The 27,856-nt window shown below is 39.6% G+C and overlaps 1 protein-coding gene across 6 annotated transcripts in view; it reads right to left on the bottom strand.

The window, feature by feature from the left end:
* NSMCE2 (NSE2 (MMS21) homolog, SMC5-SMC6 complex SUMO ligase) overlaps positions 1-27,847 on the bottom strand; it is a 131,826-nt gene extending 103,979 nt beyond the window's left edge. For 2 of the 6 annotated variants that reach the window (XM_027684404.1, XM_027684402.1), the window contains exons 1-5: positions 27,759-27,847; positions 25,839-25,930; positions 25,070-25,222; positions 24,153-24,300; positions 702-808 (exon numbers count right to left, since the gene is read on the bottom strand). In XM_027684404.1, the coding sequence (XP_027540205.1) occupies positions 702-808; positions 24,153-24,300; positions 25,070-25,129 (315 nt within the window). In that variant the 5' untranslated portion in view covers positions 25,130-25,222; positions 25,839-25,930; positions 27,759-27,847. Of the gene's footprint in view, positions 1-701; positions 809-24,152; positions 24,301-24,947; positions 25,795-25,838; positions 25,931-27,758 lie in introns of those variants that run through there. The other 4 variants (XM_027684406.1, XM_027684407.1, XM_027684403.1 and 1 more) reach the window with 4 other exon arrangements.
* Positions 27,848-27,856: the final 9 nt, after the last annotated feature.

Below are 27,856 nucleotides of genomic sequence, written 5' to 3'. Positions count from 1 at the left end.
CTCTGCTGTGGATCCCTTGCCTGCTCCTGGTCGGGATGGGAAGGGAAGGGAAGGGAAGGGAAGGGAAGGGAAGGGAAGGGAAGGGAAGGGAAGGGAAGGGAAGGGAAGGGAAGGGAAGGGAAGGGAAGGGAAGGGAAGGGAAGGGAAGGGAAGGGAAGGGAAACCCGCGGCCGCGGTGCCCCCTGGCGGTCGCTGCCGGCACGGCCGCGCCGGGGGTTTGTCCGTCCCGAGACCAAGCTCAGAATGAGCCCCTGGTTAATTGAGCGGGTAATTAACAAGCTCACCCTTTATAAGCACCAGCATAGTCAGGTGGCAGGCAGGCTTTAAAACATCTGTTCCCTACTGCCACAGCCACCGGTTTGTTCCCAAAATCAGCTGCCTCATCCATCTGCACTTCCATCTTCCACAATACACAAGGCAGGTGTCATCCAAGACTAGGTTATCTTAAACTACAGTGTCCTCAGTCATTCCCGAAGCACTACTCTTCCCATATTTCCACTGATGTTTCATGGGGAGGAATTAGAAACTCTATCACACTAGGAAAAAAAATACATAGTTGTACCAGCAACTTCGGTATTTTATACCTGCCAAAGATCTAGCTTTACAACCATGTGTTGCTTTAGTGTAACATTTGTGTCTATTAAAAGATAATATTTAAATAAGGATGTGTTTTCATAATGCTATTAGAAGAGGCAGTTTACCTGATTTACTGTTTCCTCAAATGCTCTTATATAATTATTAAGAGATCTATCCATTGCAGCAAATTCTAACATGACTTCTTCCATACTGTTAACATCCTCTTCATCATCTGCAAAATAAAACATTTGGAACATGGATGATCAGTTGTATTATTTTCAGGCAGTATTTCTTCTTTGCAAGTATTTTATTTACAATATTGATATTGTGAATGTCTAAAGCATATGTGTATCAGCAGGTATTTTCAAGCTCCTCAAACATATACTTTTTTTTTCCTATTTTGCAACGGTAATCTTTTACATTTCTTGGGTAACTCGAACAAACAGCTTACTCAGAAAGACACTTCCCTGGTTTCATGTGAACAAGAGAGAGTGCGTGTAATTTCATCTACCAACACCTAGTCATTAGGCAATCAGGATATTTTCTGCAAAAGTTATATTTCATGACTCATCATGTTGCCTCAGAAATAGTCAGAAGAAACTTAAATGCCCTCTCAGTACAGTATAGTTCACAGCTATAATTAGACCCCTTATCCCCAATAAACACAGCTACTGGAAAATCAAAACAGAGCCAGCGTTTTATAACACGGGAAATATTGGAGGACCGAATAGCATTGGTGATTCAAGCAGTAAAATTCTAATTGCCTGGGAAAATCAATTAATATATGCGATTAGTAATTCACATCCACTTTTATTCTCTTCTTCTTTCCTCCTAATTTCACTCCTTTCATCTCTAACTACACCTCTGCTTTCCCATTCTAACGTTGCTGTGCATCTGCTAGGCTGGATAAGGACCTTTTGTAGATGCTACATGGCTGAACAGCCACAGCTCTATGTCCTGACACAGCCACATGTACCACACCAAATCCTGCCAACTGCAGGAGGACAGCCAGCCATGAGCCCCTAACCAACGCAGGAAATTAGGAACTTAGAAAACCTAAGTTTCCACTTCTCCTACTCCCATTTATTTCTACCCTGCAGCTTCTAGGTACAGAGAAAACAGTTGGAAGCAGCTGGATGCCATGAAAGAACCCCAGAGTCTGCCACGCAGCATTAGGGGTTACCATTTAATGGAGCATTCTTCTTTACAAGCAGTTAAGTAGCCATGCTGTGCTGTTACTTTTAGGAAGAAAATTGTGGTACAGCTTTTTAAATTACTTTTTTGTGAAGAAAGAAAAATGTCTTCTGATCTGCCAAGCTAATCAACTATATCATGTTAGAGCACAAAAATCTGTCTCTGCAGAGTGCTAACACAAAGCACTGTATATGGCCATCAGCTTGAGAGCAAAATCTGAAACACATCACTCAGGGACAGAAGTTTCATACCATTGATGGATCCAGGAGACTGAGGAAAAGTGCTAAGATATATTTACACAAAAAGTTACATAATAAGCCATTCTATTTTGTGAACATGGCAATTACAGTTGTGACGTTTCCCTTAATTATATATAGGCTTGGTATGTATCCATTTTTCATTAAGTAGATGAATGGATACTGCAGACAGAATCTTGGCACTCCTGCAACTTTCTTCGGAATAATCAGTATTTCCCTCTCCCCTTTCCCTTCCCTCCCACCCAATTTCCATATCCTATCTGGTAACTATGATCATACTCTTTCCTTCCTGCAAGGAAGCATATGAAGTGCCTCCTTCAAGGCTGACACAAATGGCACTCCATGAATCACAGGAAAGGTTTGTGTAGCAAGTAACTGTCATTCTCCTCCCATGGCCAAAATGAATCATATCCACAACATAAAGAAACTACAGTAGCCTAAATATTTTTTTTTTTTTAGGGGAAGAGAAGTGCATTATTAAACACCAAGAGAGCTGTATTAATGCTGTCTTTCCTAACAGTTAAAAAAAGCTTTAGGTAAAGAATAATAATGTTGCATGCAACTTGAGAGATGCATTAAAATAAAGCTCAAAGTGGTGGAACACAGCTCAGGCAAGAGGGACATTAACTACATCCTGCCCCACATTCTTCATGTACTGACCGTTCCACCCATCCACCGGCTTGCTTTAAGTCTCAGTGCTGTTCACTTCTGTTTCCTTGCTGCTGTTCTTTCATGCACAGGAAGTATGTTCTACACACTGGGAAACTGCTGAACGCGTCACTAACGCACGGTCACAGCCTGCCCTTGGAGGCACTACGGACATACAGACAGATCCGAAGGACTGCATACAGCTCAGTGGTTGTTCACAGATAGATCTGAAGGACTTTATAAAGGTCAGTGGTTGTTCATACCCTATTTCTGCTCATTGACAGATTACTAGAGTCCATTTTCTATCTGCAGTCCAATCCATACTCCAGGGCGCTGAGAGCTAAGAGGAAATCTATGTTGTTCCTAGCGACTCACCTCCCCATCTCCTAAACAAGATTTAAAAGAAAATTTACTTTACAGGCTATTCTATTTGCCTTTTAAAAACCTTTATTGTTCCACATTACACACAGCAATAACCTGCTGTGCAAGGCTCCTCTGCTTTCCCTTCCCCTAAGGAGCTAAGAACACTTCTGCCCCTCCCTAGTAAGGAGCAGATGCAGGGCAGAGCTTGGCTGCACACGATGAGAACCTGTGGGTGACTCTGGGAGTGTAAAGTTTTACAGCTCACCAAGGCAGGGATCCCAGCACCTTCACTGTTTCTTTACAATAGTCTCCACCATAAACTAATCAGAACACATCATTTGACCTGATCTTATTAGGGAACAAGAAATTAGAAAAAAAAAGACTTGCTTCTCCTCACCACCGTTACACAACTCATTCTCACAAATCCCAACCCCTTAGTTTAACACCACTATAGTATCAAGAAGAATCAAAATTTAATAATTACATCAGAGCTTTGAACAATTCAAAAGGCATTGTCTGTTATCCACTCCGCAAGCCCTGCTGCTGCTTTTATTTCAGTTGTGAGGACGACAGTGGAGATTCACGGTAAAGAGATTCAAGGCACTGACTCTCTTCCAGCAGACAGTAGGAACACTGACTGGTGAATACTCTCCAGCCAGACTCCAGCTACAAAGCCAGCTTACTCTCCAAAGTACTCAAACCGTGCACTCTGCAGGCCAACAACCCAGCTAAACACCAAAATCAAATGCTTTGCAAGTGCAAGTGCTGTACCAGTGCCTTTCTGTTATCTAATCAAAATTTATCCTAATCTTATTTCTAATTCATATCTAAGGAATGCATTCCAAACTATCTGCATGTGCTTTTAGCTACTGCCACAAAATACCATCAAAGTTGCATATTGTAGTTGTCTCCTTGTTATCTACACTAAATATGTTGAGTTTAGTAAGCATTTCTTCACAAGTCATTACCCTCACCACTCAGAGATTATACATTTTGCAATATTACATTTTTTACTCACAGAAAGGCCAGTCCAAGGCCATAATTTCACTTTCAAAGGCCCATGTGCATCATGTTAAAATTATCTGGATGAATATGCAGAGTTCACGTTATAAATTCCAGCTTGCATGATTTTATGATCTCTTATTATAATGGAAATGGGGATATTATTCTGAAAAGTTCCCCTACAAAGTTACATATAGTGACAACCAAGAGTTCAATTTCTCGTTTCTAAAGAGACCAAACTGATCACGTTGAGGTGCCTTACTGCTGATTTAAACCATAATCAGTCAGGGCTGAGTTATGTATCATGAACCCACAGTGTTAAAACAGAAGTTGCAATAACAGGATAGAGTCAAGTCAGCACTGATTTAATACTTCCTATACTAACACTAATCTAAAATCTATCCAAAAAACTTGCATTTCCTTCTCATATCTGAGTTCATATTTACTTTAGCTCCCTGTATACATCCACAAGTTTGCAAAATTTCTAAAGATTTTTCACAACTACCTCTTTCTGTGCAAAAGAGACCAAATCGGTATTTGCTTATTTAGGGTATTACAGGTGCCCTGCAGCCAGTGCACAGCAATCCAAATAAGCATTCACTTCCACCACAGACTATCTTAAACACAAAATATTCTGGAATACCATGAAATTACAGAAAGGCTCTAAACTTGGAAGTATAACAGTACTTAAAATGAATGCTTAAGCAAAGACAACGTGGTTTATCATAAATACACACATACTGTCATACGTTTATAGTATTGTATAGTATTGACCAAAGTCAAACTTTCAATTTAAAGAAAACAGGACATGTCAGTTCTACCTCTTGCACTTCATATTAGTTTGCTTTGAAATTCAAGGCCTAATGCTGTTTTTCCCATCTTTTGAGGTAAAAGACTAATGGTATACCATTTGTCCCCAAATTTTGACAGTAGATTTCAGACTTTTAAAACATTTAAAACAAAAACATCAGTCACTTGAGCCATTAGCAACAGCAGTAGTAGGCCGTTGTCTTCATATGCACCAGCAGCAGATAAAATACACACTTTGCCAGCAGGTTTCAAGTTTCTGCTGACAGCAGATGAACACAAGCTCCCCACTTGATTTAGTTCCATCTTCTGGTGGAGAATATACATTCTCAATTCAGGATACAGCTAAGCATTTTTGCTGTCATTTTGCCTTCATTTTGAAAACCAAAAGTATTGTGACTCCACTCTGCACTGCCAGTTTTGGTCTACTCAAAACTGTTGATAATTCAAATTGGACAGTAGATCTTGAAAAAACTTTCAACCAACCCACACTCTTTAAGAATAGATTCACAACATTCTTGGACAAGACAGTAGCATGATGTCCCTCTAATGTCTGAATGCTCAGTAGTGAGAGGATACAGACCTGTGTAGGAGACCACTCTCTTATTTCCCCCCCGTCTACATAGGCATGAACCTGACATGGTACTCCAGGCTACATAGACCAGGAAGAACCTAAACAGGAGATTGCTTCTGCAGCACTGAGGGTACATCTTCGCTTCTTCTCCTGCAGATACATGGACAGCTTCTCAGAAAACTCTCACGGAAGAAAATTTCTTTCAAAATCTCATCTCCCTGACCTGTAACATATTTAACCTATGTAACATATTTAACATATGTAACCTATCAAGCTGCGAAACCAGCAGAATGCTAATACAGAAAATTCTAAACTAAAAGAAATTAGAAGTCATACAAAGAAACAGCAGAAGACTGGAGAATACCCATTTTATCTCCTGAGAGCAGGTATCCTCACACAGAGAAATGGCTGAAAGTAGAATGTCCAAAAAATATCTATGGAGCCCTCTGGAAAGGGAACTAACCATTGCAGTTCATAAGAGAAGAAAAATTATTACTGATTAGAGGGCCAACAACCATACAGGGAATGGCAACTGATGGAGTAAAGGGGAATTTGAGGCAGTAATTGCAAAATTTCCCTCCATGTAACAGGCAGTTCATTAGCTAGGCCTAATGAAACCTCCAGCTTCTCAGGAAATGCCTTAACTGGGTCATAGAGTATTTGAAGCTGTATTTCTCCCTGTTTCCTAATGAAGCCATTCTGCTTGCATAGAAAGCTTTCATATACACAGAGTTAGAGACAGAGCATGCAGGAATGGTTTTACAGATCATTCACCTTCACCTAGATACCAGGACTCCACTGAAAGGCAGGTATGTCTCACAAAATGAAATGTCATGAATGATAGAAAGAGAAACCTACACTAGGTGGGTGGCCCTGCTTGAGCAAGGGAGTTGGACAAAACGACCTCCAGAGGTCCCTTCCAACCTCAGCCAGTCTGGGTTTCTATGACATTCCTCAATATCCAACAACCTTGTCTCTAAACCATTCTTCTGGAAGATGGTTACAAGTGAGTTCAAGTCCTCTCAAGCAAAGAAGGAAGTTGAATATGAGTTTCTGGTATTCTATCGAAGAAAAAAATCTGCGTAGAAGAAGTGACAAGAGTGTGTGAGGCAGAACTTGTAAAGGGAAGACCAGCACAGAAGGACACAGATTGCACCAGAACTATTGCCTGTGAATGGTTTTTAAAGTTTCATCTTATTTTCTATTTGGGTTCTGTAAGAAACTGCAAATCAAACTGCAATACTTGGATTTAGGTCAAGCATTTTCCTGTACCTGAGTAAAGTCTTCTGAGGTTTTATTTGGAAAGGAAAGAGCTGTACTTTCCAGTCTGGATTTAAACATTTGTTTTATTCAGCAAGTAACGGGAAAAAATCTTCAATTATCCATTTCTCTCTGCTTATTTTTTATTTTAAAGTAAAATGAGCCAAGAGTGTCTGGTAGATTACTACACCTGATGAAAACTCCTTTGTCTTGTATTAGAAACCATTTCCCTGTAGGCTATGACAGTCTGAAATGGAAAGTCAAGGGTCAGTGGCCCAGGAAGCTCCTGCCAATCCCATGGAAATGAAACCCAAGTACATTACATTGTACAGAGTGAGAATTTCAACAGAAACAGACCACTCAGGGTCTGAACACCCACCTTGAAACATCTCAGTTGCTGAATGCCCAGTTTGAAAAGCCTCAGGGGGCCAGCATTTCCATTGAGTGGGTGTTGCACACATTCTGAAGAGAGTCATCTCAGAGTGGGCACAGAGAAACTGAGGCACCCAGAATTACTAACCACTTTTGAAAACAACTATATTATTCTATAATAATCATGAAACTTTTGCTCAACATGAAACTCCCTTAAACTCCACTGCCAGCTGAACTAGGCCAACAGTGCTTTTGAAAGCAACTTCCTTACAGTACTTTTTTCCCCAAGCCTTCCCCCAGGGGAAGGCTAAGAAGTCATAATGATCCCAGCTTAGACTTGAGAGCAGTAACAAAGATCTATCTTACCAGATATTTCTGCCACAGTACCCAAACAGACTGCAATGTAAAGCATGGCAATGCTTCTGAACACCGACTGACAATATATTGAGCTAATGAAATAAACAGGCTCTCACATAAGAGTTTGATTAAGCAAAACACTCCAACATGTGCTGACGTGCTTTGCTGTATAAAATTCGAAGTAAAATATTATTCAACACAAATAGAGATGGTTTAATTTAGGCTGAGGCACACAAATAATACAAAGACATCAACTAATCTCTCATAGAAGTAAACAGACTTGGCTACAAAACAGAAAGAGAAAAATAGTCTTTGTGTATCTACATATTTTTTGCTACTGTAACTTGATGGCACTTACAGCACCAAGACATGAAGACAGGTAGCATGTACAATTTCCCCAAACAAGAATGGGCTTTTGCTTGACTAAATACTAAAGCCCATACAATTCCCAGACTACTTCCCTCCATTCAGACCAAGAGACCAGCACGTGAACAGCACCTCTTTTCTCCTTACTAAATTCCAAGGTCATTGTGAGGTTAATCTTTATTTTACCAATTAACGCCCACTTAATTCTGCAGAAAGACCAACTTAAAGTTAACAAAGACAGTGTAACTAATAAGCAGAAGCACTGAAAGAAGGATAAATCATTTAAAGGATGCAACAGTTTTGAGAAGCAACTCAAGATCTCCACTGTCGTAATTCTACACCAGTTCCCTGGCATTACTATGACATCCACCCAGAATTACTGTTCTCTCTTCAGCAGATGAGTAAATCAGCATTCCCCAACACTAGCTACAGCCACAAGCCCAAGAAGAACAGAACAACAAGCAGCAAGAAAAAGGCTGAGGTTCATGTACATTTTCTTTGCAACAAAGTAAGTTTCACAGGTCATTTCCCCAGGCACTCATCCTTGCTGTTCCTCTTATGTTCCTCCTCTGCTGTCCATCAGCTAGAATAATATGACTTTTCATAGGATCATACTATAAACTGGATTAATGAAACAATTCAAGCTAAAAATAGCAATCTGTCCTCCAAACCCAAACAAAAATACAAAACCCCCAAAACCATGGTACTGCAGTAATGGAATCTGAAGTGCAGATATTTAAATAGTTGCACCAGTACAATTGAGGGGGTGGGAAACTGTAGCAGAGTGGAGATGGAGGGGGGAAATTTTCCTAAGTCAACTTGTTTGCCAAGAAAAAGATACAGGAATTGCACCTGTATTTTCAAAGTACAAGGCATATGTTACCTTCACCCAGAAATCTGACCAATCTCTCATAAAATAAATAACAAACCTCCCCCATGTTTTCCTAAATATACATATTTTACATATATATATATAATACATACATACATACATACATACATACATACACACACACACACATCCCTCTCTTCTCAGTGGATTTCAACATATGATGAAATTAAGGCTGAAAACAACATTCACTAATAATTTTAATGGGAAATGATTTTCCTATGACTAACAAAAAGTTTCTTGCCTGTGGAGGCATGGGCACGTCTGCACCACACAATAGAGCGTGGTTTGGAGCCCCAAGCTGCTGCTGACCTTGCCTTCCTAAAACAAGAGATAGGAGGGTTGGGAATATTTAAAAATAAGGGGGTTAGTGCTGTCCTCCTTCTACCCACTTTCTCCTCTCAGAACTTGATACGGTAACATTAGAATTTGGGCAAAAATTTCCTTGAAATGTTTTCTCTCATAAGGAACAGTGAAATATTTGTTAAGGTGCCGTATTGCTACTCTTTAATCCCTCTGAACACTTTTAAAAATTAATATTCCACATTAAGTATTTTATTTCAAGACTTTTAATGTGTCTTTACAATTCTATGAAAGGCTCACAGACTGCTTAATATCTATGGTTCCCCCTGCAAATTAATGTGAGCAAAGTAATTTTTTTTTAATTATTATTCCAACAAGTTTAATTCTAACTTGTTAGATCATTTTTAAGCACAATTTCTTCTGTTTTACACAAGATCTCTACTGGCACATTATGAATTCTACAGAGATAATCCATGCACTTTTGTTTACAAGTCAACTGTATTAATGCTTTCTGTTGCCAAAAAACAATTCTTCTCATATTTTAAATTGCACTGACAGGTGAAAAACAAATATTTTAGTGTGAAGTGCAACTCTGTCTCTAATAAAAGGCATGATTGTTATTAGCCAGCAGTAAACAGTACCAATTAGGTTTTTCACAAGAAAAGCTTTGCTTGTGTTAATTAATCTATTATATTTCTCATCTCAGAGAAGCTCGTTCAACGTTTACTTTCATTAAACTAAATGCAGTAATTATGTAGAATTTCCTTCATTTGGAGGAAATGAGATGGAAAGACTTTTCAGAAACAAAAAAATCAGTAAAGATAGGAAAACAAACCCTTTTCACTCAAGACCTTCCCAATTCTCAGAAACATTTACTTCTCTCTCCAGAACTGGAGGCAGTCTAGCTCAGAGCTAACAAGCCCTCATCAGAGATATCTAATCAAGTGTGATGTTTCAGTAAATGTTAAAGCTGTAGAACATGTATCAAACAGGAAGGTAAGACTAAGACAATCCCCTCATATCAAGGCAATCCATCACTGTCTTATTTCAGCTCAGTTCAGAGGTCATAGTTACAATAACACACACAAAAAACCCCCCAAGAGAATCCAAAATAAGTTTCCACAACCAACTGCAACAGCTTCACACAGACACAAATGAACACTCATCAAGCACTCAAATGTTAACATTACTGACCCAAAATGAAACAGATGCGGGGGGGGGAATGCCAGAAAATGTCTGGGTTTTAAATGCCCAGTATTTTGATTACATACTTACAAACATTTTTTTTTTCTCTGAACCCACTATAGTCTCCCAGTCTATATTTCTGCTTCTGCAACCCTTGGCGTTACTGACTTCAGAATTCAGAGAAGGTAATCAGTAGCTCCAGACAGAGCACCACTGCTCTCTCACCAACTACCCAGGGCACTGGCTGTACTGCAGCTGAGCAGCTCAGGGTGGGAAAACAATCCAGTTTTATAGGTAGCTTTTTAGACAGATCTGGACAGCAGGCAACTCCACATTTAAACCACTGAATAAAGCAATGAAGCGTCTCACAACAGGGTTCACAGTAGTTCACATACATAAAGAAATAAACCACAGAGAAATCAGATTCATAATATAGAGCTGACAATAGAAAATTTGGGGTTTTTTAATTCAGAAACACTGATTTGATAGATTATCAGAAACGTGAAAGTTAGTGGAAACTGATATGAATATCACCTCCAAAGTTAATTGTTTGTTGAAAATGTAGATACTAGAGCTGGCACACAAAACACAACCAAGGTTAAACAAAAGGGAGTCTGGAAAACCAGTGTCTCATGCAAGCAAAGGTCAAGTGATGTTCCCCACATAAAACATCCAATTCAGATGAATCACATATGGATATGGCACTCCAAGTGCTAACCATGCCGCAAACCTACAGCTAGGACTTTCAGAGCCCATAATTCCTCAAAGTGACCAAAAAACCCTCAAAACCCCAACACAAAAAAAACAAGCCACAACGTAATCCTCCTTCACAGACAAGGCAAAGGCAAAGACTGCACACAAACTGCAAGCATAATGAAAACCAGCATTTCTTTCTGCCTCTAGCAGGCTTCTTTTGCATAAAACCTCTTCTGTGAATTGGCAGATCTCCCCTTTTTGGCATGAATTGCTGGTATGTGGCATTCATTCTGTTGCTTGCATACTGGCAAGTGACAGAGCTAAATCTTTCCATTGCTGGAATTTCATTTCCCACAAAGCTCATACAAAAAAATTTGTCCTACTGTGAGGAGCTGCTAGTTTGTTATCATGTGGAAAATGCACATCTTTGTGCAACAAAAGGGCAATGCAAGTCTGTATTGCCTGAGTCTCTCATACATGCACAAATATTTACGATTTTGAGAGGAAACAGGAATTTATTTGATGGCTTACAGTTCAGCACAGATGATGGTCTCTCAGCATGTTTTTTAGACAACAGTGTTATCCTTGTCCGTACTAGGAAAGAAGGAGCGTTGAGGGGCCTTACGGCTTTTAAGGGGGTAGTTTTGAAAAAAAAACCAGAAATATAAATTGAAAATTGAATGTGGAAATGTTCTGTAACTAGATAGGAAGTAGAAGGCTCCCTCTGTTCTGGTAAACCACCACAGACATTGTGTTACTAAAATAAATTCAATTCAGAACCATAGGACTACACTTGAGATTTGTGTAGGTGACACGTACTGGTTGAGACAATTTTCTCCCCTTTATACTGATATGCTTTTGAATTTTATTTAAAATCTGTTTTTCTATAAAAGTGACTAGGCCAAGTCTCTACACTGAAGTATATTATCCTGATTATCTTGAGACATCAGGACAGACTACACGCCTCCAACAAAGCATGGATATAAACTAAAAATACCAAAAAAATATAGAATTTGAATGAGTTATGGCATACCTAATTCCCTCAAAAACAGCTGTGAATTAGATCCACACCCACAAGTAATAAACTTCAAAAAATAAAAAGTCCTGTGAAAATGTCACATTAATCTACCCATACAGTAAAAAGTCTACTCACCCACTGCTTACTAAGATGATTAGTAAGGAAATCACAAGTTAAACTTTATTCATCTGCTTAAGAAAAATAGGAAAGAGGTTGCAAGGTTGATTTAACTCAGAAGATATTATTGTCACTTGACATTTACATGCAATGTATAATTCCATTCCCACTTACAGTCTGGGGAAAGCCTGTTAAAATTACTTCCTTAATGTGTGAACACTTCTTTGAATTGTGTTCTTTTCATCTGCCACCTTCTCCTTAAGCCAGCTGGCTCCTTTTGTTAAGTCTTTTTTAATAAGAAAGTTCATTACACGTAATTTATGGAGCAGTTTGAGATTGTCAGTGCTTCTCTGAAATACTGCACATGCATATTTCTAAGTGCTCTGTAACATTTGTTGATAATGTCAAAAAGGCAAGGAGGTTCATGCACACATACACCCAACAACTCCAGCACAAGACTAATCAGAACAACCACATCTACCTTCTCATTTTCATCCACATGAACTAGTCCTCCTTCAATTTATATGCCAGACTACTCATCCTATTTGTAAAAGCAACACCTTTGTGGAAACTACAGAAGTTGCTCACATGGGAGACACCATAAGGAAGGCATTCAAATATCTTCTGTCATCTAGAGAACAATGAGCATATTATCCTGCTTAATCCTTTTACTGTGGCTTTCTTATTTCTTACTTCTCCTTGTCCTTCATTACACATATCTTTACCATTTGCCCTTCTCCCCTTCTCTTCCTTCTCATCCAGTTCCCCTATTCCCACTCTTTTTTTCCCCCAAGCACTTGCTAGACCACTTTTTGATTCTTTCTCTATGAGCAAGTGATATCTCCCCAGTGATCACAATCTTTGGGGGTCACCTCTTACTTTCTCCCATCCCTTTATATAATAGCAGCTCTAACAGACTCGTGGCTGTTGATTGTCTTTTACTGGCATAAAGGTCCATTGACACACAAAAAAAATCCAAACTGAAACAACAATAACAAAAAGGGCATAAGCTCACTAGTCATTAATAGTAACTGCGATGTGGTGCACAGTTTGGGAACTAACCCAATGCAAACAATGCCTGAGGGTGGCTGGGGCAGCAGTGTGTGACAGCAGGTTACTTGGTTACTACATGCCCTACACAGAAGGCTGTGCTGTGTGATGCTCATCGTGAATGTCACACCCTTGTTCAATGTCTAAGAGGGGTAGAGGGATTGTTCTATTTTTTCCTTTTTTATAAAAAAATGGGCTGATTGTATGCTGATAGGCTGACTGTATGCCAACAGTTTTGCAGATGCATCCCTATCTCTAATGGCACAGAGTGTAAAATTTGGGCAAAGGCTCATTCTAGACCAACAAGCATGACTAAATCCTACTAATTTTCCTTCAATAAGCTCTTTCAGTATTTCAAAGAAAGAGCAATACAAAGTACTCATGTCTGGAAAGTGGGACTTACACGAAGACTGACTAAAGTAACTCAACTTCTGAAGTCAAGTAAGAGATGCTAAAGGTGACTTGTTCATGATCTACCACTACTATCCTGAAGATTTCTGAACACGTGGGGCTCTTTGATTATCAGACAGAAACACAAGATCCAGTGCCTGAAAACTGAAACAAGAAAGAAAACACACTGTTTATTTTGAGATAGAATGGATTCCTAAGTTGACCTTTTGCTGAACTACGGGTTTCACTGTAAATTTTCTTTCCATAAGCAGTTTTAGTAGCACATTTCTGAAGCAGTCTAAAATTTTCTCTCTTCACATAATATTCTTTATCATCCCACTAATAAATGTCAGACTACCCTCCTGTAGACATGGCTGTGGGTCCACTCACAAATTTCATCTAAGTGCAAATCCTCACTTAGTGCCCTGTGTATATTACAGTGGTTCAAACCACTTCATATCACCCATAATGGCTCTTGGAGTTGTGATACTTCCTATTTGTCAATTCACAAAAGGTAAAGATGACATCTTTGCGAGGCTGTTGTCTTCTGATGCCTTTTACTTCTCCTGTACACATATTTTTCCTGGCTACCTATCTCCTGCTTTATCCAATCACGTACCACCATTACAGACAACTCACATGATTGTTAGACTCTTGCAATGTAATTTCCCCAAGCACAGAAGGCATAAGCAAAAACAGAAGTGAATATCTAGACAGGAATTTAAGATAATTCATACATCCTCCCGAAACACTCCTGACATCTTTTTTTATAGAAGGGAAACTCATGCCTTGTGAACTTCAATGACTTGCTCAAGGCCACAGTGCGAAGCCAGTTTGAAAGCACAGTTACTCCCGGCCTCAAGGACTCAGCAAAATCAGGCTCAAGAGTATCTCAGTTGTTTTATCTCTTTCATATAATGCTATTGGGGACCCCTGGTGGCCTAGTGGTTAGGATGCAGCATTCTCACCACTGCGACCCAGGTTCGATTCCAGGTCCCCCGGGCAGATGGAGCCCGTTAGCCCTGTGAGGCCATCCATCTATGAGAAGGTCACTCTAAACAAACCTACGTCCTGAGGACCTCACTGCCATTGTCCAAGCTTGCTTGGCCCCGGCAGATGAACCTTAGGATTAAAGGGTGGGCTCAGTTCAGCGCAGGCTGTGTCTCACCTAAAAAATCCCTTGCGCAGGCTTGAAAGGTAAAAGACCTTTCCCAAAAAATCTTCGTTCGCAAAGACTGGCCATTATTATTATAATGCTATTATGTGTTCCTTGCTCTTTTTCAGAGAAAATGGGAAAGAAAATGAGAAGGTAAGCAAAATAATCTGTGAAAATTATAATAAAAATATTTTAAAGCTCCAATTCAGACCACCAACCTCTGCCTGTCCTCCAAAGGATGGTATTTTTCATGGGTCTCAGTGTCAGTAATAAGGAACACACAAGTTTTACATGTGATTCTGACTGATAAAGAAAACATTCCCCTTTAAATTCCTGGAATTTAATCAGTACATATTATAATCTTCATTCTTCACTAGAGTGTCAGTGTGCTATATAACATCAGTGTAAATTTCATAAAACATGTCATAAAACCCGGATTTGAGTCAGAGTGACTTTTTTCTTTTTTTTAATCTGAAAGTATTAAAAACTTTTTATAATTAATTCTATGTTCACTGACCAAAAAAAACTTACTTGAGTATCAAAAAAAAAGGCAAAAACCAGTCACAAGTTCTTGAATTCTTGAAGAGAAGAACAAAGAAGAGAAAGAAAAAGAAAGGGAATTTTTTTTTTTTTTTTAAAAGTGTCTTGTGTCTAATTGGAAGGGGATCAGGATGAAGTTTCAGAATGATCACATCTACATAAGGGCTTCTTTCGTGTTTTGACCAAACACCGAGAACATGTCAGCACAATGCTTACTTTTCACCCAGTTAAACCTTTTCCTAATGGAAAGAATCAAGAAAAGAAATACAATTGCTTTATATCCTTAATCTTTCTAAATGCTGCCAACCCCAGATTTTTTCCTACTCTTGTGGGTTCCTCCTCCCTCCCTAGTTATTTAGGCACACAATTAGATCACTGAAAGCTAAATACTGATCTACTTAAATTGATAAAAATTAAAGCTTTCAGAATGGGTTCTTCAAAGCCCACACTACTTTCTATATATATCATATGCCTCTACATTTAAGCAGGAGTTAGCGGTATTTTCTTATTGCCACATTTCTGTGGCAGAAATATGATGATAAGAAAATGACAGATTAATACACTACAGAGAGTATTTTCATACAGTAAATTACTCAGATAAAATATTCCTCTCTGGCTTTTGTTCAAAGAGGCTGATTTATCTTTGTGCTAAAGAGCCCACACAAGACCTCTGCAGTACTTCATAGTATATCGAAGCTGGAACAGACCATTAGGATCATTCTATTCTGATCTCATGCATAGCAGAGGCCAAAGAACCTCACCCAGCAATTTCAAGCCTATAACTTACAGCTTTAAGCTCACTCATTCTCTCAAGGTTAACATCACTAGAGCACAGAGGGTCTCCAAAAAAGGTCTATGCAGCATTTAAATCCCACTTATTATCTATTTTGAAGACTACTGAAATTTTACGAGGTCTAGGACACAGAGAAATTTATACTAACCATGGGTACATGAGGTAACCCACCAGGTGACTGCAAATCTCCCTAACTCACAATGACTTTTGGGGGAGAAAATTACCACTGGCTTAGAAAAATACGTTAGAGAACAGAATATGCACACACACATATGCACATGTGTATTTGACATCAGACACTATGTAAATATCACCTACCAAAACTTGAGAAAAAAAATTGTGCAGTTTTCATCTGAGCGCTCATAAGAGTTCTGACAAAAACAGAGACTGTCCAGCAAACGACCTTCTGTTCAGGTGCAAGCTGTCAGTACATTTCCATGAGAATGCACTAAAGACAGTTATTCAGCAAGCTAGCTGTAAATCAAGACTGGATTTCACTCTGAATGATACTCTCTAGTTCAACACATGCCATGTACAAAATGCAACGATCTGTACTGATTTGGTAATACAAATTCTCTTTATCTCTATTGGTCTTAATCCTCCGTTTATATTTTATTGTTACTAAATGCAGGAGTACAGTGATATGGCACCAACACTTCTAAATCCATTCTGGGAGGGAGTTCCTTAGTGCCACAGCAGGTGAAGGAGCCAGGGCTCGAGCTGCAGGAAAGGCTTTGCTGCCACCTAAAGGGCCTCTTCTTGCTTCAAACTGCGAAAGTTGAGGAACAAAGATACTTGGATGCACTCAGCTTACTGAGTGCCCAGACCGAGAAAGAGCTAGCAGAACAAAGCATGCTGCTTAATATAGCTGCTTTCCCCTCACTGCACTGTGCTCTTCTTGCAGTCAAAACTCCAGCTAGGAAATAGTAACAACCACACATATTTGTTTCTTCCCACTTTGTAAGATTACAGACTACAGTCACGGTGGTTTTGTATAAATATAAAAGAACACAAATCTTTCATTACAAGTCATATTTTTCCAGATTTTGAAACAAGGCACATTTCCAAATTCTCCTTTTTCAGACAGCTTATTTGAAGAACAGCTTCCAGAATCAACCAGTGTATTCCAGCAACAGGCTCATCACTGTTGGCTATAAATCTTGTAAGTAAACAGAGGTAAGACAAAAAATTATTCCAACCCTCTCTTCTCCAAATTTTTATATTGACTGCAGAACACAGCGCACAAAATATAATTTTTTGTCTTCAGAAAAGCATTTTACAAGAACCCAACCAGGCCTTTTTGTTTCAAACAATAAAATTACTTGAAGAAAAAATACTTAAAGTGCGACACCATTTACCTACCTACTTCAAGAAAAACATATCTTTCTCACTGTTAGCTGAAAGGTTAAATACCTGTAAAACAATACAAGAAGCACAATGCAATAGAAGAGAAGCATAAGATTAAAAGAGCATTTTTCCTAAAAGGATTAATCTTAAGCGAGGGATTTTAAGGAAAACAAAATTAGAATTTTTGAGAAAGGGAATCTGAAACATTTTATCTCACATACCACAAAATACAAGTTTACCTTAAACAACAGGAAAAGAACTTTCCCAAGAAGAAAGATGTAATTTTGGTGCCTACACTGAGTTTGTGCATGTCACCAATTAGTACCACAGACACTGGTGTAGCAACAAAGCAGACCAGCTTCTGGCAGATAAAAGCCTGAGGTTAGAAAAAAAACTTCCTCTGTGAACAGCTTGGTATTATGAGGGAATTCTTGCAGCTTCACAGGAAGCATCTGGTAGAGGCTAACACAGAAGGATGAACTTCATGAATCATTGGCCTCTCTTCATTTTCTACAGTACCTTCTCACATAGCTAGAAAATATTTTCATATAGCAAGTGTCAGTGAAAAGCTATTTATCTCCAGGATGGCCCTTGACATTCTACACTTACATTCTCCAACAAAAGAAAATAAACATAGAAAACCTACACTTAAGATTCTCCAACTAGAAAAAAAACCCTTTACTCCTTCAGTGCATATAAAACCATTTGCTATTTGCTTCTCATGACCACCTTCACAGATTTATGGGCTTCCAAGGGAAAAACAAGGTCTGATTCCTCATGCAGAGTCCTTGCACCACAGGCCACAGCTTTGACCACTATGAGGCCACTATGAGGTGGAGAGCAACCCGACGAAACCACCGCTCATATGCAATGGAAGGCAAGATGTGCAAGCAAACATCTTGACACGGCTTCTCTTCCCTGGACAAGAACAGGACAGCAAGATAAAGTTTATCCTGCTCATTTCCTGATTCAGAGGACCTTCATGCTCACACCACTTCTCAAGGAGTTTGTAAAGTGTCATTCCAGCCTATATGCTATAGCCCATTCTTGCGGCAAGTACCTTATGTTTTGATTATTTTTATGAAGCACGATGATCTCTTAACACCATGAAAGTTAACAGAGCATGAGAATTTTAGAAGCACAGGTGTCAGGAGGTTAATTTCTGGATCCTGAAACAATCCCATTGTAGTCATTTCATGTACAAGACCTTTGCCAATGTTAAGAGTCGTGTTATGGTATGGTACTGCAAGAATCCTGCATTTGCATTTTCAATGAAAAATAAACTGGGGGGGGAAAAAGAACAAAGAAAACAAATTAACAAAAACATTTTATATTCAAACAGAGCTACAGAGTCCATCTTTATACTGGAGTTTGCACCATTCCAAATAGGAGACGTTTTAGGTCAATGACAGAGAAACTTGGAAAGGTCCCCTGCTCTGAGAGATGAACAAACTTAGAATGTGCATGTATGTTATGCGTTGCTGCAATGGGTTTAGAAAGTCAATGCAGAGAATAGTGGATATTCCATAGAAACTCATGAACCAAGTGTCTATTAAAAGGTTGCCAATAATTTAATAAAACTAGGCTAATCACCATGTCTCTATGGTCTAGGCTCCTTCCTATGTCAACAAGGGTCAGAAACATTTAGAGTCATTCCTATTAAAACCATTCTAAAAGAGCAGTGAGAGAAATCAAAGTGATGTGGGTAATCTCATAGAGTTAAATCCACACGAAAAGACTAGACAATCACCAACCATACAAAGTTCAACAAAAGAAAGTACTGGATTCTGCACCTGGGATGGGGCAACCCTCGATGTTCGTACAGACTGTGGAATGGGATGCTGGAAAGCAGCGCCATGGAAAGGGACCTGGGGGTCCTGGTCAATGGCAAGTTGAATATGAGTCAGCAGTGCCCAGGCAGCCAGGAGGGCCAACCGTGTCCTGGGGAGCATCGGGCAAAGCATCACCAGTCGGTCGAGGGAGGGGATTGTCCCTCTCTGCTCTGCACTGGGACAGCCTCACCTTGAATATTGTGGCAGTTTTGGGCACCGCAACATAAGAAAGATATTAAGCTCTTAAGAGAGTGTTCAAAGCAGGGCAGCAAAGGTGGTGAAAGGGAAGCCTTGAGGGGAAGCCATATGAGGAGCAGCTGAGGGCAGTTGGTCTGTTCAGCCTGGAAGAAACTGAGGGGAGACCTCATTGCAGTTACAACTTCCTTATGAGGGGAAGAGGAGGGGCAGGCACTGATCTCTTCTCTGTGGTGACCAGTGACAGGACTCAAGGGAATGGCCCGAAGTTGTGTCAGGGGAGGTTTAGGTTGGATATTAGAAAATGGTTCTTCACTCAGATGGTAGTTGGGCACTGGAACAGGCTCCCAGGGAAGTGGTCACAGCTCCAAGCCTGACAGAGTTCAAGAAGTGTTTGGAGGATACTCTCAGGCCCATGGTGTGACTCTTGGGGATGGTCCTGTGCAGGGCCAGGAGTTGGACTCGATGATCCTTGTAGGTCCCTTACAACTTAGTATATTCTCCGATTCTGTGATTACCAACTACTGTTTAGCTCATATTGAACAGGCATGATTACACAAGTGGATCCCAACCAATCTGGAGATAAGTCAGAAAAAGCAGGACACTGCACATGTGAGATGCAGTGCAGCACATAGGAAGAAAAGCACAGAGACAGCTCTGGGACAAGGGGAACAAACAAATGGGATAAGCAGCTGGAATTGAGGTAAACTCTGCTGGCAGAGGGAGCACATTATGCAATAAGCAGATAAGGAAAAGGCAGAGCTGTAACTCTAACTTAATCTGGGGCACATGCCAAAGAATCCTATCACTAACATTATTAAGACCCATGAGTCTGTTCTGTAAAGAAACAGACAGATTTTTCTGTGAGCAGAAAAATCCTTTAAAGCATGGAAACAAAGAGGAATTCTCACAGGGACCCTGAAAGTGCTACAGGAAGATCACTGCCATGTAATACAGACGGCAAACAGCCATGGGGAGCAGATGACCATGACATTTAATGGCAAGTTTTTGAAGAAAAAGAAAAGTAGCTAATTTTTTTCCCCCAAATAAGATTAGAGGTCAGTTGCAGTAACTGCTTCCCACAAAGATATTCTACACTTTAGAGCCTCTACACTTCACAGTGCAAATGTGATGTGTGGTTGGAATAGTCCCAGATGTCAAGGAAGCATCTTGCCTTCTAGTAGAAAACCCATTATCTGTCTATGCTTTAAAATGCTTTTCAGAAGTTTTATGCTAAGAAATTTTTATCATCCTGTCTGTAGTTAGCATACTCTCAAGACCTTCCAATTATTTCCCATTTGTACTGGACAATCCTCCCAGTCCCACATAATTTGGGCTCCAACCAAGACAAAAGTAACCCGCCCTCAAAGGCCAGGTGCTGAACTGGAAGCCCGGGGATAACCATGAGTTAGCTTTCTTCATTATGATATCCACAGCTCTCTGTACTTTACAGTCTCCCATATTCTTGAGAAAGTTCTGCTGCTTTCTCGTGAAAAGTCAGATAAAACTGCCATCCTCAGCAAGCTGACCAAATTCACAGCCAAAAACTTTAAGTAAAGCTGGGAATAGATGTTTGTCATGGATATGCCAGACCTACCCTGGGCCAGCACATTCTTACCATTATCAGCACATCAGTCAACACACATAGCAGGTTTCACTAATTCCAAAAACAGAGGAAAAGACTTTTCATTCCAGTATTTGACATGGATGTCCAGCAGTGCTTTCTAACTCTGTGGAACTACTTTGAGTAGTCTAAGTAAAGACAACTCAGCAACCAAAAGAAGTTAAATTAGCAATGCAAACAGCTGCTTCTCTGTGTGCAGAAGTGTCAAGATGGGGCTTAAAGCTCTCCGAGCATTACAGTTGAGAGACGTTGCCAAACAAGTATTTGTGACAAGAGACTTAATAAATTCTTTTTTCAATCACACTACTAAAGCTCAAAACTAGATTGAGGGGCTAAATTTAGGAAGATGCAAATTATAGTAGAACTAAAATGCTTTTACTTGCATTATAAATGATTTTGAACAGTGTCACCTTTAAATTCTCAAATCTATTAGGACTCCAGCCCAGCAGAGGATATAAGCATGTGCTTAAGCTTTACAATATACAGACCCTCCAAATGCTGGTGGACCACTCAAGAATATCAGTGTATCCTTTCCTTCAGTATTTTGTTAGGTTGGGCCACAGGACATCCAAGAGTGTTTAGAGCACGGGTGGGACATATTGAAACCAACTGTGCACAGTCGGTTTTTCTGCTTACATGGGCTTTTTACATAGTAACATTTTAAAATGTTTCTATACCAATTGTGGTGTTTTTAAAGAGAAAAATACAACCTTTAGACAATGTCAGTAGCTAAAGATAATCAGCAAAAAGACTGAGAAGGGGAAAAGACTTATATTTCTTTTTAACTCATTAAATAAAATGAGTTTTTAAATTGGCTGTTTCCCTTTGATACTCAGTTTGGTGAAATTAGTTTTCACCTCTAGAAAGAGATCCTTAATCCCTACAGGATCTTTTAAAATTTTGTCTCTGCCAGCACATGCTCACAACACACCACTGATGCTCAATGCTAAAAGTCAGCAGGGTATCAGTGGACAGGGAGGTCTTAATCGACAATTTAACTTCATGGACATCAACAAAATCACTTAAAAAATAAAAGGTTTTCAGGATCAGATGCATTAAAATTATTCTGCACCTAAATTAGTAGCAGTTAACAGAAACTGCCTTATTTTTCTAGAGATTGTACAAGTTCATAAATGAGCAATGTCTGACCTGAATATTTAACACAAGCAATTTCTTTTCATAAATCTATACGGGACTAGAACAAAATAAACCTTTAATAAATACATTTAACAGTAAATGTTTTCAGGATCTGGCTTGTAGAGAATAGGAATAAAGAGAGGAAACAGAGATCACTCACTACACTAACTTTGCCTGCTTTTTAGTTATTTATCTTTAGATGTAAATGTAATTTTTCTCATGTACTTGCTATGAAAAATTTCATTACTGTTCCCAAAAACCAGCATTATCCAGTATGAAAGACCAAAGGAACAAAATATATCCACAGAAAAAGTGCCTGTAAGCTAAAACAAACAGTTAAAACAGAATTCGTTGCTTCTACAAAGCCTGGCAATGAAACCTGTCAGAAGTTGGACAGTTAAATTTTGCAAAGCAAATTAAAGCAAATTGCCAATAGGACAGCAACAAAAAACTAGAAATATATTATCTAATTCTTTCTCAAAATTAAATTTTGCCTCAGAACATAAGGCAAAGGAGGATGGATGAACAACAACTCTAGAAACAAAAATCACCACATATGAGCTGGAGGTAAGAGCTGAACAGTAAAGTCCAGTAGATCAGACGATGCTAATTCTAAAACACCAAAGCATATCATGCCACAGAAACACAGTATCTTTCCTGATGGCACTCTCTAAAGAGCACAAGAACTTGAAGTCCAAGTGGACTAGTCAGGGGAATGAAAACCAAACCTTACAAAAGTAACTGTAACAATGACCATAGGTATTTCCTCAGGAGCAATTTTCTCCTTTCAAAATAGAATGCTGAATATGGCCCTTTTGGTTACTACATTAAATGGACAAAGTATTGTCAAGGTTGTAATTAAAGATTAATGTTTCAGAAGCAGGTATGTGAGGAAGAGGCATTTTCTAGGAGTACAAGGCACAGACTTACAGAAGCAGACCTGCACAGTGGAGCTGACTCCCAACAGGAATGCAACAGGGGCTTCTACTGAAAGGTGAAACCACTCAAATCTTTTAACTTTCGTATAAATAATTGCTGTGGTACTGGGAAGGAAAGAATTGAATACATTCAATGTTTTTCCGTGCACTGCTTATGGCAAAGTAGGAGAGAGGGTGACTGCTAAAGCAGAGAGGAAACACAACTGGTTACACGAGTTTTACCTCAAAGGGAATCCCCAGCTGACTGTTCACACAAGCTTTCTATTTCCTCTACCCACTAGAAATGACATATCAATTGTCTCTGACAAGAGTATGGATAAAAAGGTCAAAGGAGAGAGAACTATCACGCTAGACAAAGAGAAAAACATTCATCTTGATTGCACATAATCCTTGGCTTAGCTGAGTGAGATATTTATAATGAACAGCAAAACTTTCATTTTGGAGGATTCTTGTTCTCCATTCTCCACTCTTAATTAAAAATACCAGAATTTTGGAGCTTTAAAGCTTTTTTTCCTAGTGAAAACATTATCATAGATCTAAGATAGAGAAATGGGTCACCTAGTGTTTGTCTTTGAAAAGTAGCCTTGCAGTGCCCCTTTTACTGTGAAATAGCAATGACAAAACTGTTAGCAGTGATTCCAGATTTAATGCACCCCCTCCAAAATGTTCAAATTGAAGCACTCTAAAGGGGCCTGATTTTCAGCAGGGACAGCATTTAATAAAACTGCATCCCCTAACAGGTGTCTCAAGCTTTGTTCTCAAAATCTCTACCATTATTTTAATATTTCTTGCCCTAAACATCAAATAAAACACAACGCAAAGAAGCAGTATGAGAATGAAAAGTCATTTTATTCACCCACTTAAGGGGCCCTCTCCATCTCATTCAACAACATTAAAGTTTCTAGAAAACTGTAGGGTAAAAACAATTGGAACACAATTATTCTTCAGTGTTACAAAAGCAGGGACAATGTTTTCCTGGTATTTACATTTTCACTGAATTTATCATTTAAGACAGTGAAATGACTGGAATGAAAACAGCCTGGCCTAGCCAGAGGAGCTACAGCTCCTATAATGAAGATAGATATTGACAGTAACTAAGTCAAAATACGTAGGTTTAGGACTCATCTGTCAGATTCAGGATACAATACAAGAGAGAATATACTTACTGAAACTTTCCACAAGGTCTAAGGCAGTCTTAGTAGCAATATCCATTCCAGAGTTGATGAAGGACTGGGAGCTCTTCAGTGAAGAAAGAGCAGTATCAATTATGTTGAACGGGATTTTTGCACCACCTGACATCTTGAAATTGTTACTCTAGAAATAACAGGGACAACATTTTAAACACAATTTAAAATGAAAAGAATTTGGGAGAAAAACATAAGTATAGCTAACCATAAAGCAGTGTCAACAGAAGCACTGAAACATCAGGGAGCAGGAATGAAAACTTAGCTTCCAAGATGTCAGTAATTTTAGTGAAACTGCAATTCACCACAGGTTTTCAATTCACCTCCTATTCAATATTAAGCAAAACTACACCACAAAGAGCAACTGGCAGTTTTCACCTGCTCATTCCTATTGCTAAACCACAATGAAGTTCAAACCAGTGATTATGTCTGCTTGAAAATTACTGTTCTATTTCAGGTCCAAAAGAAGATCCAAAGAAGCCAACTTGGCCAAAATGTGTCTGTGTTTTCTAGGCATATTATCAATTAGGCTAGAAAGAAATATGACTTCTTGTATTCAATTCAGCCTCACCAGCAGTTGGCCCTTGGAAAAAATAATCTGACAAAAGACCACTTTACTAAGAATGTATTTAACAGTAAAACATCTAGCAATATTTTTAAATAAAAGCCCATCTTACAAAGGCTGTCTACTTCCCCCAAGGATGCTACAAACTTTTAGTACTCATGTTCCATTAGCACAAAATAAATTCACACAGGTACCATGTTTATCTTCCTTACCACTCTGCTTTTCCAGTACACATCCACAACCTACAGCCTTGTGGGGATTAACTGCTCCTCCTCTGTCATTAATACAACCTTCAAGTGGTTTTGTTTATGCTGTGCCTATCCATACTGCTCACATCTGTTGGTTTCTTCTCAGAAATCCCAACTTCTGTTCTTCCTTCTTCTTGCTTTGCCATAACTCACTCAGACATGTAGCTACTGTGAGAAACATGAACCTGGTGTGCAGTATTTTATACTTCACATTGTAGATTAGAAAAATTCTGATTCAGCTTTAGATACACCAGAAAAAAAAAGAAAAACACAACAAACAAAAAGTCTTAGATAGACAGAAATAGTGCATTAGTCCATATAAAGAATAACTAATATGTTCAACAACTATATTGAGATGCTGTTGGGTGAAATAGAGAGCAGAATCCACAACTAAATTTGGGGTATACTAGAAGTTTTATCTGAACAGTACGCAAAGTAACAAAGGGACAAGTTGTTCCATCAACAGCAGCCTTTGACAGGCTATAATCCAACAGCAATCTGGAAAACATCTAAATAGAAAGTACAATGCTTTGCCCAAGATTTGCATACCTTAAGCTGTATCTCCCTCTACTGCTTTCCCTGAGACTCCAGAATTGCACGTTGTACTCACCCTAACCCAAACAGCATTGCCACATTCCTCACCAATACCATACAGACTATGAGACCTAAATACCTGCTGTCATGCTCTCTTCTCTCCTAATGTTTATTTCTTGTCCTTTTTTTCCATTTATAAAATGTGCTTGGCCAGTCAATACTATCTTTTAGTACACCATCTTTAGGTCATGTGCTTCTGGCAACATTTTAACAACAGTCCAACTTCACCACAACTTGAACTGTTCATTACATATAAATTACCTTCCTCTCTATTCCCTTCTAAAGATGCATCTTGCCACAGAGGAGGGAGCAGGCTTCAACAATAGCTCTAGTTATGTCAGCTCATGCTCTCCCTGCCAAAAGACAGTGATAGCTATCATTAGAGATCTTCATATGTGCCAAACTGACAACAGAAGACAAGGAAAATGTTCCTTATGGAACTCCTTGAAAGTACAGAAAAAGGATGCTCTTAAAGATTTAATAACCAATGCCTTCACCTGGTACTTTTTTTTTTTTTAAGTACCAGTTTGCCATCTTAGCAAGACTGTTTGTATAGAATCTCCGTGATCCAAACGTACACTATTAAATAGTCACATAAAATCATATGAGCAGCTTTATCTTACTAGGCCCAATTAGTGTATCAAAGTCAACAGTCAACAATTCCCTTCCTGAACTTGTTAAATCTCACTGAGAAAGCCTGTTGTTCTTTTGGATTTTTCACAGATACACACTGTGAAAGCAGGAATCTAAAAAAAAAAACCAACAGTGAAGTTAAAAAGGCTCCTTCGTTCTTTTAACATTTGTGGAAGCACTGAATAAACTACACAGGAGCAGAAGTTACTGGCCACAATATTAAATCATGCTAGTACATTGGTAGTTTCATCTCAATTTGTCTTTGGAAAGTAATCTCTTGGATGAATTTTCCTTTTTTTGCTTTTTTAATAAAAGATTATTTTTCTTAGAAACTGCTTAGGATCCTGTAATGCCCCTGCCCACTCAAAGAGTTTAGGAGAAGGTAGTTGGATTTGCCCTGGGTGGTGTGCGGGAGAAGCAATCAAATTCTCAGAGTTCAATAACAACTTTTACTTGTAAACTTTAGACCATTTGAGTAGAATAAGGTACTTGGCAACTTTGAAAACATCCAGACAAAGTAAGGCACTTTGCAAACTTTAAATCAGCGAATTTTAGCTTATCCAGACAAAACAAAGCACTTACTGGAATTCTGTGGTCTGGCTTACAATGCATTTTGAGAAGAAGGTAGGAGAAGAAAGTGAGAGAAAAAAAAGGGAGAGAGAAAGGTAGATAGTCACCACCCAAGGATCCAGCGTGGTCTCAGCAGCTTCTAAAGCCAGGGCAATGGACCACGTTTGGCACAGTGTCACCATCATTTTGCCTGCCCCAGTTTGCCATTTTGGAGCTTACAGCAGGCCAGCCCTGTCCCCCCACCACTTTCCAACTTGGTTGTTTTGAGCCAGTCAACTGTTCCTCCACTCTTCCTACATCAAAGATTTCACTCTTGGGTTTTTTAAGTGAACTCTTCAGCTTCAGCTTGCAGCTGTCCAATCTGCCTTCTGAGGAAAGGCCACGTTCCTCAGTTGGTTGCGTTCCACAGCAGTGTTTTTAAGGCACTCTTTTTTTGACATGAAGGTCTTCAATGGGTGCATCAATGAAGCACTCATAATTTGCAAGCCCCAGACCCCGCATTTCTGGAAAATACAATCAGCAAACTCAGTGCTGAAAAGGAGCCCAAGTGAGACTACCAAGGCCAATTTTTCTTCTTTCAACAAGTGATCAAATGGTCCAGACAAGACAAAGCAAAAAACTTACAGTGTCTATTTTGTCCCTTAAATATTTGAGCAAATGTCCTAAACTCTCTACGCTTCAACTCCCCAAGAGATCGGGAAAAAAAAAAAGAAGTTACTTCTGTAACACCAGCTCTACCGGTGACAAGTGTCCACCGAGCACCTGGGTCAGTGTCCACCCCCGGGCACACTCGGTGACCCGCTGCCACGGGGAGACAGACGATGCTTCCCTGCCACGAGGGTGGGAGCAGCGCCCGCCGGGCAGGAAGCTCCGCTGTCCCAGCCCTGTCCCTGCCCTATCCCGTCCATGGGCAGTCACGCACAGGGGGTGGGAAGGGGCCGGCGGGGGCAGCCGCCCTCGCCAGCGGCCGCTGCTCACCTGGTCCCAGCCGAGGCGGCCCGAAGGCGCTGCTGTCCCGGGCGGCCCCTGACGGCGGCAGCGGCGGCGGGACCGCCGGGCACCGGGGCGGGCGGAAT

The sequence above is a fragment of the Neopelma chrysocephalum genome, unplaced genomic scaffold (genome assembly GCF_003984885.1).
Source record: "Neopelma chrysocephalum unplaced genomic scaffold, ASM398488v2 Primary Assembly neopelma1_66, whole genome shotgun sequence".
Classification (NCBI taxonomy): Eukaryota; Metazoa; Chordata; class Aves; order Passeriformes; family Pipridae; genus Neopelma; species Neopelma chrysocephalum.
The sequence above is the reverse complement of the archived record's forward strand: the minus strand, read 5'-3'. Positions and strand labels throughout refer to the sequence as shown.